Source organism: Dipteris shenzhenensis, chromosome 28, assembly GCF_047967505.1.
Source record: "Dipteris shenzhenensis isolate YYH24624 ecotype China chromosome 28, Dip_SZ_1.0, whole genome shotgun sequence".
Taxonomy (NCBI): Eukaryota; Viridiplantae; Streptophyta; class Polypodiopsida; order Gleicheniales; family Dipteridaceae; genus Dipteris; species Dipteris shenzhenensis.
Genome location: NC_141623.1, coordinates 23348786 through 23362824, shown reverse-complemented (window position 1 = coordinate 23362824; position 14039 = coordinate 23348786). Strand labels below are relative to the sequence as shown.

At 40.3% G+C, this 14039-nt stretch overlaps 1 protein-coding gene across 1 annotated transcript in view; it reads right to left on the bottom strand.

Moving 5' to 3' along the window:
* Window positions 1–2991: 2991 nt before the first annotated feature.
* Window positions 2992–14039, bottom strand: part of LOC147883341 (histone-lysine N-methyltransferase TRX1-like) — a 129959-nt gene continuing 118911 nt past the window's right edge. Inside the window, exons 18-26 of the mRNA XM_087399296.1 lie at window positions 12270–12474; window positions 11814–12149; window positions 11481–11542; window positions 11303–11380; window positions 5533–5628; window positions 5264–5367; window positions 4547–4755; window positions 4304–4437; window positions 2992–4118 (exon numbers count right to left, since the gene is read on the bottom strand). Coding sequence (XP_087255422.1) covers window positions 4608–4755; window positions 5264–5367; window positions 5533–5628; window positions 11303–11380; window positions 11481–11542; window positions 11814–12149; window positions 12270–12474 — 1029 coding nt within the window. The 3' untranslated portion in view covers window positions 2992–4118; window positions 4304–4437; window positions 4547–4607. The remainder of the gene's footprint in view (window positions 4119–4303; window positions 4438–4546; window positions 4756–5263; window positions 5368–5532; window positions 5629–11302; window positions 11381–11480; window positions 11543–11813; window positions 12150–12269; window positions 12475–14039) is intronic.

The following is a 14039-nucleotide window of genomic DNA, read 5'->3' as shown; positions in this document are numbered from 1 at the left end:
AGCCATCACTCAAGGTGGTTTTCTTGCATTTGAGGCTACTCTTTCTACTATAGGAACTTCATGTTTCATTACTTCAGTGGTCACGTGTTGGGAGCTCACTCAAATGCAAAGCTCCTTTTGCATTCCCATTATTACCAACTCCAAAGAACCTAACACAATCTTAACTAAGCATGTACTTTCAACGATCATAATGCGCCCTACCCTCCCCTCCCCCTCGGGGGAAAAAGAAAGAAAGAAAAAAAGGAAAAAAAGATATGACCAATGTACTTACCAATTCTATATGCCCCTCATTTGCCATAGTAAATATGTTTCTACAATTCTTAAGGCAAGAGCCACCCTAGCCAACTAAAGGTGGTTTGTAAATTGCCTTTGCATTCACACAAGGTTTCCATTTTAGACCACCATCAGCAAACCATCAATCTTGTCCAATGTACCAACTATAATTACTTCACCTTGCCTTTCCTCTCAGTGAACATGAAATACCAAGCTCTCCATTCTTAGAGCCAATGCCTACAAACGCAAAAGAATTCAAGAAAAGAGTGTAAAGATTAAAAAATAAAATTTTGTACTTACTGCGAGATTTTCAAATCTACTCCCGTCCCACACTATTTTTATAGTTTTAAGAAATGTTTGCTTGCAATTGTGCTTGTGAGAAACTATGTTCTTTAGGCAATATCCGTTTTGTTCCAATCCAATGAAAAAGCACTACTTTACAATGGTAAGTCTATACAATCCAAATTACAAAGCATACACACAGTGATAGAGACCTCAGATCTCATAGTATATAGGACATCTAAAAGCAAAGTGCTCCTCTTACTCGATCTCTCGCAGATCACATAAAGTATAGATGCAACTCTCTTAGCCCATCCACTCTCAATGAAAAGACGGTGTGAAGAAACATGGAATTGCATGATCGATATCCTCAAGAAGCAAGGGGGATAGATCCATGTGTATCCTGGTGGGTTAATAGATCCCTCTCGTGAAAATACGTAGCTGAGCTTCACAGGAAGCTCGCTAGGTGCCAAGCAAGTCCTGAATGTGGTTAGTTGTAAGAGATCCTCCCGGATAACCTGATTCATCTCATGATATGTGAGGAGATGGAGGGGGCCTCAATGTTGTACTGAAAGGGGGGTAATCTGTTTGTGTGGAGCCCCAAACTCTCAAATAATGTGTACATACATGAATACACCTCTCGTCACCCTCAACTGCCAAAGCCATGGATGAAGATAAGGCCAACCATGGTAGCCTTGATGAAGACAAGGCAAACCATGGTAGCTTCCATCACCCTGTAGTGTTAGTGATATTTCCTTCAAAATGGGAACATGTAATGGTAGAATTTTCCCATATCTTGCAACCTAGATTACTCACAATGTATTTGAGACACATATGAACCTTGAAGTTTTTTGAGACCAAACACAATCCAAATGGTCATAAAAATATATATTGTAATAAACATATAAATACATGTGATAGAGGTGCTTCCAAGTTTCCCAAGTCTCATAAAAACAAGTGAGATTCAACAAGAGACATTTTCTATCAAGAATGATTGCAATCTGCAATTTCCACCAGGATCACATTCGTAATATGCTTGCCTTTAACCAGTTCGCCAAGAAAGGGAATGAAAGAATTTGGTGACGGCAAGTTCAGTCCTCCTTCAGATTGAGTCCATAATGAGTCACAAATTATTAGCATATTGCGCTTTGGATCAAGAAAATTCTTTCACAAATCATGCATTGAAACACAACTCTTATTTTTGAAGATATATTCTGACACAAGGTGCCCTTAATTAAGTACATTTGGATTCTTTCATCTAATAATAAGGGGGCATTGCTAAATGAGCTAAGAAACCTCATTACCAGGAGCACTGAGCAGGAAAGGGTCTTTGTCTCCCACTCTAAGGAGGACAAACAAGCACTTTCCTTCAATATTTACATCCTTTTTCAGCTTCCACAAGTTTGCAACACCACCATGTTAAATCAAAGAAACACCTGAAAGTAACATTCTCATCACCAAAACACGGTTGATTGCAGCACTTCAAAAAATGTATTTTAAAACAGAACGAACAAAACTTTTCGTAATACAAGACTTCTACCACATCCTATGAAACAAACAATAAAGCAAGAGCAATTTAATTTACTGAACGAGCATCTAGATATAAAGCAACCAGTTTTTAAGCTCTCTCAGCCTCTACAACCTTGGAAAGGCATTCTCGCCTCGTGAATAAGAGTCTAGATAAAGGCACCAGTTTTAAAGCTCGGATAAGTATATGAAAGCTATCATTCAGCCACCCATTTAGCCTCAAAAGAACAGGTAACAAAGAATGACCCCTATGCTATTGGACCAAGCTTTCAGTAGTACAGCAATCTGTGTTCCCTTTGTTTATGCTGGCCTATGCTATCCAATGACAAGACCTACTGTTCCATTTTAATTAGCGTTGCCAAAGGTTGGATGTTTTACCGTATGCAGTATTTCTACTGACCTATTCAGTGATACTAAAATTTGAAGTATACATCTTTGTTCTTATTGAGATAGAAAAGAAGCAAAGGGAAAACGGTTTAGCTTTTTCTTGAAAAGGCTACATTATGGAACTAAAACATTTCACCATAATTGTCCTGAAATCCGCTTTGCATTTTGTAAATGGCTTACATTAAATTGGGCAACAAATCACTTCAAAACCTGTTCGAAAGTGGACAAATTGTTATTTCAAAACACGCTCCAAGGCTCAAGCCATATTGAGTAGCATCTTTATCTTTTTACAAGCTAACATAAATTCTAAAAGTGGAAAAACATTCAATTAAATATGTACATCTCATTGAGTGACGTTTACATTCCAAAATGAAATGAGTGAGGAAACTATTTAAATCCTGGGAAAGACGAGATTCTTTTCTAACCCTAGACATTTTATAATGCTGTCACATGTAGTAAACAACAATTTTCAAGTTGTGCTGTAAACGCATCACATAACCGCCTTTAGAATGGAGTTGGCTTTTATAAAAGAAGATGTTTGCAAACTTTACACCTTGCATATTACTTGCCTTCTCTTTCATTATATATTACATTCATGAGGGCTATGCCTGTGAACAATGACAATGTGTTCCTTGTATACATTGTCTTGGGATGGCATGTGCCACATGTAATGAACAGTAGCTGAATGAACCCAATATAGCAGCTTCTTGTAATGACAAAATATACTTTCTGTGAAAAGGAAGAGAGAGGTTTCCCAGGGTTTTCTTTGGCTACCCTTACCAATTTCATAGGATCCATTGTAGGAATTTAGAACTATGAATGAAAATCGCAAGATTTCACCTTCTTTCTCAGTAGAAATGAAGCCTTGTATGCAAGCAATGGCCGACAATTCCTTCCCCAATAAGCATGATACACAAAATGGTATGTACATACATGCTTGGCAAACAAATTCCTTTGCGACAACCGTTACAAACCCAAATGGTTAAGCAATTGCAACCCTGTTCAGGACATGACCATTTACCATAGCCTTCAAAAAAAACATTCTTGCTATGCAAAGGTAAATCTGCCCAGAATTAGCAGCTGTTTTCATCGTCTGATTGAACTCAACTGCCATATTTCCACATCCATTCACACAAAATGCAGGCATCCTCCAGCTGTTACGTTTGACAGCACTCTATCTGTAGTCTTTACTGGTGTCAAACTAATCTTCAAGCCTCAAATTTTCTCATATGAATCGTTACCATAGAGCGTGTCTGTAAAGTAAATCATGTTGTCTAAAAAAAGAACTGTACTTGCTAGAAATACAGATGTACAAACAGGATCATGTTCCGGGGGCAGCCTCTTCACAGTGATCCAGAAACATCCCTCTGTGATCCCATTTCCAATGAAACATGGCAATCTTCTCATGTGTATGCATATGACAGACTAATCCGGTAAATTGAACATAAGTTTCTCTCATAAGGGATAGCATTTGCTAGACGAAATACAGATGTACATCCGGGATCATTTTCTTGGATAGGCTCTTCACGATTCACCCCTCCCATAATGCGTTTGCACTAAGCATGGATATATTTGATGTATTCAGATTCAATATACTGGACGACAATGCCTGTTATCAAGTCACAGAAGATTTCCCAAGCTCACTCTTGATCCTGTAAAATATAAAGATACACAACGTGTCATAGATAGCTTCACATCTTAGACCATAGCTTACATAATTGTAACATAGAAAAGGCACTGACAATATTAAAATAAAAAAATCCGGTTAAGAGGCCAACATCTCACGTGAAGCACTTAACATATTGCCAAAAAAAGGATGTATAAGAACATTAGTTACCCAGGGTTGAACTTCCATGACTCTGAACTCTGGATCTTTGAATATGGAGAGGGAAAAAAGTAATTTGTCATTTTTCTAGGTTTGCATTGCTTCAAATTTTGCACAAATAGTGCACTTCGAATAATAGATCTAGCCTGCATCGAAACACATCACATAATTCAAAAGATGAATGCAAAATTTATTGCTTTCAAATCCTTTACTTCCACATATACAGTGAAAGCAAACAATAATCAAATACGATACCTGCATTTCTCCAATCATGCACTCCCTTTGAGAAGATTGGGTTGATGACTTTTCCGCACTTTCAGAAGCTTGATGGAATCCATGCAGTTATATCACAACGAGGTACAAGAACTCTGGCAGGTTCTTCGTCACCATCATCGGCATTTACAAAGCCCCGGCAAGATGGATATCCACAGTGGCAATCCAACTGTTCACCCTTGGATGTAAATCTGATCAAACAAATTACTTAGAAATTCTAGAAATATGGTTGTTAACTTTTCATAGTTTGCTCCTCTTCATGCTATTGAAGAAAGAATTGTAACTACAGTGGTTGCTCCTCTTCATGCTATTGAAGAAAGAATTGTAACTACAGTCCACCACATGATTACGATATTCACAGAAAGAGCCGAAGAGAGACTGAACTTCATGTAGCTTTCAAAAATCTATTCTCTCTCATATAGCAGCATTCCGAAAAAAAAAATCTTTGTGGCTTGTTTTCTTGTTCTTCTCCTTATTGCACAAGTGGGGGTCAGGAAGCTTTGCTCTCCTGGGTTGTAATAAAAACAGCCAGTGGAATTTTGAGCACGCAATGGTGCTTCATTATAGATTCAAAACATTTACCCAAAGCTTGATGCAATATGGTTTTTTTCTTCCTCTAGACATTATCAACAGAGGTAAGACAAATTTAAATGTTTGCATTGAAAATAGGGGAAGCAAGACATAGGGGACTCTATTAACCTGTAGTCATAGCTTAGCTCCTCTCCTTCTTCTATATCCCGCTTTGCAAAAATAATAATGTGCTCTTCACCGCTGATAGTCACAACCCTCGAAAAACAGTTTGGCTACAAGCCAAAGAGCAAAATAATGAAATCAGTAAACAAATATCTAATCACTTCAATATTTTTCAAATTTTAGTTTCACATCAGGTAGCAAATATAGAACATTGCATTCTTGTTAGAACAAGTATCCAAGAGCGTCTGAGTAAACAGACATCTTCGATTGCTTACTTCACAAGAGTGATTGATGAGGTGTGCAATGCTTCCTACACGTGTTGCATCCACAACACGCTCATCGTCAATTCGAAACATATATGTTCCTGCACCCTGTACACATAGGGAAAATAATTTCTTAAATGTAGTGTCTTGCGACCTGTACAAACTAAGAAAACTAATATTGAAAGCACATTCGCTTACATATGATTCCAAAATGAGTTAAACCACTGATCCCCATCCCACAAAGAGAGAGAGAGAGAGAAAGAAAGAAAGAAAGAAATTTTATTAAAGGTCCACGGAAGGCCATACATGGCCTATGGGACACAAAATCATCCGAAAGGAAAATACATCATCAACGATGCGCCAACTAGGTGGCCTCATCGTAATACCGCTAAGATGCCAAAAATGGCTACAAAAATCCTAGATACAAAATGAAATGAAATAGAGTACAAAAAATGCCTAGATACAAAATGTAAAATATGAAATATGAGGAACATCGTCTTCCCTAAGGGGTCTGTGATCCAAAGAAATGATGGAAGTCATGGCCATCGACCATGCCTCCTGCCATGAGTGTGAAGATCTGGGCAAGTGTCAAATGGGCTGCTGGCGGTGCCAAGTCTCCATGGAGCAATCTCCTCCGAAAATCTGCCATCATCCTCCGTCGTCTAGAAATAAAGCGACGGTGTCGACAGGTGGTCATGTGATAAGGTAACAATCTATTGTCCAGGCCTTTTGTGGTTCTCACCTCATGTTCACTACTGCCTCATATGTTGAATAGTACAAACATCTCCAGGAGCATGATTAAATGGATAGTAGAGTTACAGGAGTACTCTTTTACCTTCTTGGTTGAGAACTCTACCAGAGCTTCCTTGGCTGATCTCCTCACCTATAAGGAAGGACCTATTTTAGTTGAAGATGTGGAGAAGAATACTGATATGAATGAAGAAAAAGTACTAGAGGATGCATTTGTTTTACACTTTGATGGATCTTACAAAAAAAGTTTAAATAAAAGAACAGGAGGAATTGTCATTTATGATCCTAGAGGAAATGAGATTCGAAAAATGGGAATTCAGCTTGAAGCCAACAGTAATAATGAAGCTGAATATGCAGCCCTCTTCGAAGGTTTGAAAGTATGCATTAGTATGGGTATTAAGAGACTCATGATTAAGGGAGATGCTCTGTTGGTTGTGAAGCAAATTTTAGGTGTCTGGAAGGTTAAGCATGTTCATATGAAGAGATGGATAAGTGCGGTGAAGAAACTGTTAAATCAATTGGATGCCTGGACACTCCAGCATATTGAAAGAGGTAAGAATGCAAATGCACATGATGCTGCGCAGGAAATTACAGCAGCCTATGTTGATGCAGTAGGAGTGCAAGAACCCTTATACAAAGCAAGGGAGACATTAGCTTGTGAGGAAAGCTTCTTGTTAACTGGTAAAGTGCCTGAAGAAGTTCCAAAACAAAGAAAATACAGATTTATTAAAAGCTGTACTTCTTATTGTCTGATAGATGATGTTCTTTCATAAAAGGAGCTGATCTGGTGCTCAGAAGAATTCCCTGGCATGAGGAAGTTTTTATAATCATGAGGGAGTATGTGGAGGACATTTTACTTTCAAAATCATGCTGAGGAAAATACTTACAGAAGGATATGTGTGGCCATCCCTCCAGAGAGACATAAGACATTGGTGCAAGTCATGTCTACAGTGTCAGCAAATGAGTAAGAGGATCTTACATCCATAACTCAGAAATATCATGCTTGCTTATAATATTTTCGAGAAATGGGGAATAGATGCCATCGATCCTCTACCCATGACAGCCAAGGGAAATTGTTATACGCTGACAGTTGTGGATTATTTCACGAGATGGGCTGAAGCATGAGTAGTACGGGCTGTCAATGCAAAATCTGTATGTAAGTTTGTGTATGAGGATATCTGCTGTAGATTTGGTGTACCAATGGAGTTGCTTTCTGATAGAGATCAAGGTTTCAGGAGTGAACTGATGGATTTATTATGTGGTCAGCTGAAGATTAAACATAGATATGCAAGTCCGTATTACCCTCAATGTAATGGGATGAATGAAAAATTTAATGGTTTGTGTACTAATATCATGGGAAAGATCATGAGAACCTATGAGAAGGAGTGGGATCTTGCTTTGCACTGGGCTTTATGGGCTTACAGAGTTGCAGTAAAAGAAGGCACCCAGTTTTCACCATGGGAAAGAAGCTCTATTGCCCTTGGAAGTAGATATTCCTACATTACAGATGTTAATGAAGATAAATGAGGATTCAAATTCTACTTTCCAGAACCGGTTATTAAATTTGCAGGAAGTACAACTAGATAGACAAAAGGCAGTGGAACATTATGCTTTAGTTCAAGAGGAGAATCAGAAGAGAGCAAACAGCAAATTCAGGGATAAGAAAATCAAGGAGGGTGATCTAGTTTTGAGATACAACAGTAGTCTGGATTCTACCTTCAAGAAGAAATTTGTGACCAAATGGGATGGACCTTTTCGTGTGACGAAGAAATTCAAAAATGGATCATATCAACTTGAGGATTTGGATGGTCAACAGCATAAGAATAGAGTTAATGGCTTCAGACTAAAGAAATACTTTCATAGGATCATGAGTGTGGGCGGCTGTGGACCTGCTGTGATGAAACCAGATAAGCCGGAAGACCTCATGGATGAGGATATCTCTGAAGAAATGCAAATCTTATATACCTCTATCTGCAAGACATGAATGTCTGCAAACTTGGGGATGGGCAAAATGATAGGACAAAATCTGTATCAAGTTTTTTTAGCACTGTATATAGCTGTGGGTAGGCACATAGTTGTACAGATCTAGGGTAGGTGTGGGCTTTTGGCATTTGTGGATTTTTCTTTCACAAGCATGATGGACTGATGTATATTTTTTTGAGATAATAAAGTATGTTTTGCAGGGACTTCATGGGAAATGATGAAATGCAATGTGGTTGTACCAGACTTCCAGAGCAAGGGTGTCCAGTGTGTGGTCAAATGGAATGTTTTTAGGGTCATGTAAAGTCAAGTCATGAAGGGTTTTTTTATATTTTCCTGAGTCAATGTGCACTTGCATGTTACGGGAATTTGATATGTTTTGGTGCCCATGTCAAGGGGCTTTTCATGTGTGTGTACGGGGGTGCATGCAAGCTTTAATGTGCATGCTAATGTGTGTGGGAATTGTGTGACTAAAGGTCCAAAATGTGCATTTGATGTGATTTGGGGGAAAATGTCTTGAGAGTGGTAAAATGTCACTGATGAGGTGGCAGATTAGGCTGAAGTGGCTGGACTGATTAGGAAGGCATCCTGCTCATGCAAAGGTGGCTACGTGATGGATGAAGGGAGGCTTCTAGTCGACAAGCTGGACGTAGATGAAGGTGACAGCTTGCAGGAGAATTCGAGAAGGAGATCGTGGGCACCTGGAGGATGATCGCGCAAAAAAGGACCAGCTTCGGGAGTTCTAAAGGAGGAGGAGTACGGGTGGTGGAATGATGAGAGACGTTGGAGAGGCTCGCAGTTGATGGGAGGTCGTGTGAGCGGGAAGCTGAAACCTAAACTTCGAGTATATGGGCTCAGGAGCACTCATTCATGGAGAAACACTACACCGGGGGGTGTATGCTAGTTGTGTGAAAGATGCCTAAGGGTAGCCTTGCATCGGGTGACGTGCGTGGGTTGAGGGCTGGAAAGAGCCATACGGGCTTTGTACGGGCTGATGCAAGGGACCGTGTACGGGAGGAGCAATTGAATGCCAGCTAATGCTGCTGATACGGCGACATATAGATGGGCATTAAATTCTACGTACGGGCTGGTACAGAATCTCAAGCGTGGGCTTGTACGGGCTGCAGTACGAGTTTGTACGGGCCTTAATTGCTGATTGGTACGAGCTGTACAGAGTATGGTGCCTTGATTGCAGGCTGTACGGGCACTTACGGGTCATTAAAGATGTCTTCTACGAGCCGTACGGAGGATGGTCGTCATTGAATGCAGGCTGTACGGACTACTGTGCATGGTTGTACGGGGTGTAAGTGCCTGCTGTCGTACGTATGATTGTACGGCTGCTTGTACGGTGAACGTACCTGCAGGTTTACAGATGATTGTACCCGCTAGTTCTTCTTTTGGACAGCTTGTGGGCACGAGGGTCATAGGCTGACCGTTGCCTCAAGTTGTGTACTCATGGTTGGGCAGTGTTAAATGCTAACTACCTGGGAGTGAGCAAGGCAATGATTACAGAAGAATGCACACAGAGGTTATGCTTGGGGGTCTTGCTGGCCATTGAGCAGTGGGCTGTGGGTTCATAGTATTCTGAGGCTGACCGTTTTCTGAGTTTTTTTGGGGGGAAGTTCAGTTCTAAGTTCAGTCTGTTTCGGGCTGTGTAGTCTTCCCCCTCTTTCAAAGAGTTTGTGTGTGTTCTAGTCAGATTGTGTGGGAGATTGACTTGTTATTTGTGTGCTCTGGATATCTGCTCTGGAACCTGGTTCATAAGCTCATCATCTACGAGCCCACATTGCAGCTGATCCCTATGAAGTCTCACCTATTTGACGTGGTGAAGTACATAATTCCTGGTTGTCTTTCCATTTTTTCCTTATCAACGTGTCTGTGCATACCAAACTCTCCCGTCCCTCATCTACAAGACTCGTGGACGAAGCCAGAGCCAGCCATGGCAGCCTACGTCTCCTTGATGTGTAGTCTCCATACTTTTTAACACGGTGTAGATAAGTAATGGTCTGGAATGGCACATCTAGCTGCAGTGGAGAAGCGACAAACTCGGCCTGAATGATATGATGTGGCACCAATGGTTTCCCCTGGATCATCCGTGAGAGCAAGAGAATTTGTAGTAGCTCTACTCAAGCCCACTCTATGTCTGAGAGGTCGGGTCCCCAACAAGGGCTACCATACATGCCGGCTGGTAGAACCAAGGAGTTAGAGGAGCCTTGGTTCCAGGGTCCTGGAAGTGTGAGTGGCAAGCAAGGCATATCCCCTACTACTCAACCAAGTCAGCATCGCTGGTCTCATCGTGAGATACACACACACACACACACACACACACACACAGTTTATTAAAGTCTTCGGAAGCCCAATGGGTCTATGAGACTGAAAAAACCTGATGCAAATCCAGCTACAGGGGTGGAGCTACTAACCGAGCATCCACACCCATACAGAAACAGAAAACTGTATCATATGTAGTCACATCAAACAATAATAGTAATCATCTACAGCAAAACCATCCTCCACCACCGTCATAAGACAAAGAGAACTTGAATCCAGAAGTCGCCCTTTTTTAATGCACATTCTGTACTCAAGCATGACATGATGCACAATCAGTTATTGTAAAATATGAATTTGAAGCTCTATGGAAGCAAAGCTTTGCAGTCCCTGATTTATCCTGTGGTCTTCTACTTGTACTGCCATACACTCGGATGGTCCATGTATCAACCCTCTAAAACCCATTTATCAGAGTAGAAAGTTTGAGCGCTTGGGTTTCAAATCCAGAAATGGAAACTTGTGCTTGTGTGATATAGCACACTGCATTTAATTAAAGGCAAGTAAAATAGCTTGACAGAGGATTTTTAATCTGATTTTGGTCTGGTCACAAACGTTTTTAGCAAATAAAGCTCTAGATCCAAAAGAGCACACCTGTTTTTCCACTCCCTTATTACAAATTTCCTCATGCATGTATTTGAAAGCAACCTCTATAATTTTGTGTCCCTCTTGATTTTATACATAAATCTCAAATGATGTCTTATTTAACGTTTTTAATAAAAAGACTTACCACTAATGAATTGTAGATCAGGCGTTCTCTCAGGTCAGCAACTATGGGCCTCACTATTTCACCAGCATATTCTATAACCTGTACCAGATAAAACCCTTATGTCAGACCTCAAGGAAATTGGTACGACAAGCAAAAATCTTTTGACTTGCACATCTCATCACTGAACATCCATTTATACCATGTCCCCTGCACTATGCCTCTGCTTTGTAAACACACCCCATCCATGTATAGCTGATTTTCCTATTCAAGAGAGTTCCCGAGTCAGCGATTAGTCTTCCTTGTACAACAAGCATCTGCTTCAAATACAAACTTGCCACAAGAAACGTGATGCTTAAAATTGGATTTCGATCAATTGAAAGCCTGAACTACCAAACACCCAAACCAGTATCAAGTCGTCACTTTTGGTGAAATTTAACAGCATCAATTCTATGCAGAAAATTAACGAGGCTCATCTATGATACCCTTTGAAAATAGTCATGGTTCATCTTACAACAATACAGGAAAAACATACCAAAAGTCAATCTATGCTTTAGAGAAGAACGCATTTGCTGGTATCTATCTGACATTGAAAGGACATTGAACAAATCCTTGGCAGCTACCACACCAGGGGCCTCAATCGGGCTTCCTAGGGAGGCAAAAGCCTTTAGATCACCCCGGCTCAGGAGTCTATGTGTTTGTAAGAACTTTCCTTGCAAGCTGAAAACACCAGACTTGCTGTCAAATGAATCTTTTCTGCAAAATATGCCCACACGGTAAGGCAGTTTTTCGACATAGAGCCTCTTAGCTGATGCAGCAGCACGAATTTCTGGTTCCTGACGTCCCCGCCTTGCAGCACAATTGTATGGCTCTAAAGGCAGACAGATTTGAATCCAATCACAGAGTAAGTACATTTTGCATTGCTGAAACATATGATCTCATTCGATTTCAAAACTTATTCACCTGTCATGATGACAACATAAACTATTACCAGTGCGAGCACACCCAGAACTGTTCTGAGGGGGGCAATAAGCAGAACAATCACCCGCCATCTGCTTTGATATCAAATCCTGTTGGATGGCAACGTCTCTATCCTCTTTTGGTTGCCTATGCCTTCTGCAATACGATAACAGCCGTATAGGTTGCTCAAGGTCTTCACCCAACCCTTTGCCTTTGTGCGAAGACTCTTCCAGCACCTAGCATCAACAAATACAAAACCAAGGGTTTCTCATAGGGCAATCAGATTTGCTTCAGCGCCTTCCCCCTTCATTTACCCTTCTTTATTTATCTTACCATGAAGGAATATTCAACACAATAGTCATGGTACATTGCTTGGTTAATGTTAACACTTTTATGCAACTATTCCTTTCCAAATGGATAAAGCACCAAATGCTGAAAATATAAACTTGATTCATTGCAGAATCTTGCCATCACAGCCTGTCACGCTCAAATATGCAGATAAACAAAGCTAATATCATTGACCACACAGATAACTACATGGTGAGCTTGTACAGCTACATGTGTTGTAATTCTTTCTTACAATTCAAATCAATGCACTAGAGTTCAAGAACTCAACATATAACTTCATAACCCACCTTGGCCAGAGATCAAACCCTACTTAACCTTTTATGCCATGCTTGGGCAATTGACTTCAAGACAAATTTTTAGTTAATGCACCAACCATTCCCCACCAGAAGAAACGAGAGTGCCACAGGCAGATTTACAAATTCATATTCTGCAACTTACAAAACGAAAGTCTGAAACAATGCACTGCAAAACTGAAAGGAACCAGCTTGACCTATTTTCAGTCCCTTTGCAAATTTAACAAAGTTGCAACTTGACATACAAAGCTGTTCTTCCAATGAAGCATCAAAATAAACAATACAATGGCATGCTAGGCACTCTTGAACAAGCAATTTGAACCTCCCAGTCCACAACTCTCGAAAATTTTTGCACACAACAATTCTCACACATTGCCGTCATGAAATCATTTATCTTACAAAGGTGATACAGTTGAAAAAGTTGCCTTACAAATTTACAAAACCAGATTTCATTGTCAAGGACAATGGTGTTACCTGTCTTGTAGCGCACACACACTTTTTTTTTGGGGTCAAAATGTATAGCTTTATATTACAAAAACCAGTCCCATGAAAAGGGACATTTCAGCTAAAAAATCAGTCAATGTATGACAAACAAGCAGGATAATCAATATCCCGAGCCTGCAAATAATCAAAGAAAGATTGCCCTAAGGAGGCCCGAAAAAAGGAGTAATTGGCAAAAGACGGATCACCAAAGACCCTATGGTTTTGATCCTTCCGTAGAGTCAATAGTGCTCAATAGTGGACCCATAAGAAGAAAGACCATATCCCCACCTGATAGGATGAACCCCAAACGACCAAAAGAGCTTGCCAAAGCAAGCAGTAGAAAAGTAAACTTGTAGGCGTTGCTGCAGAAATAAGAAGATATTATGAGTTTCCCGGCAGTGCCAAAATAGGTGTGGCATAGTCTCCTGTGGAGACAAACATTGCTGACAAAGAGTAGGCGCAACATGACGATGTGCCAAGATTTGTCCAAAGGGAAACCCCAAGCAAAACTTGCTATCGAAGAGCAAGTTTGCAAACCCAAATATACTCCTCCACAATCTTGGAGTACAAGTCAAAAACCAGATAGAATTTGCATCACCGAAACCCAAGGAGGAGGGAGCAAAACTTTACACAATCTTGCAACCATGATAGCAACCAAATGCAGCGAATAACAAAAC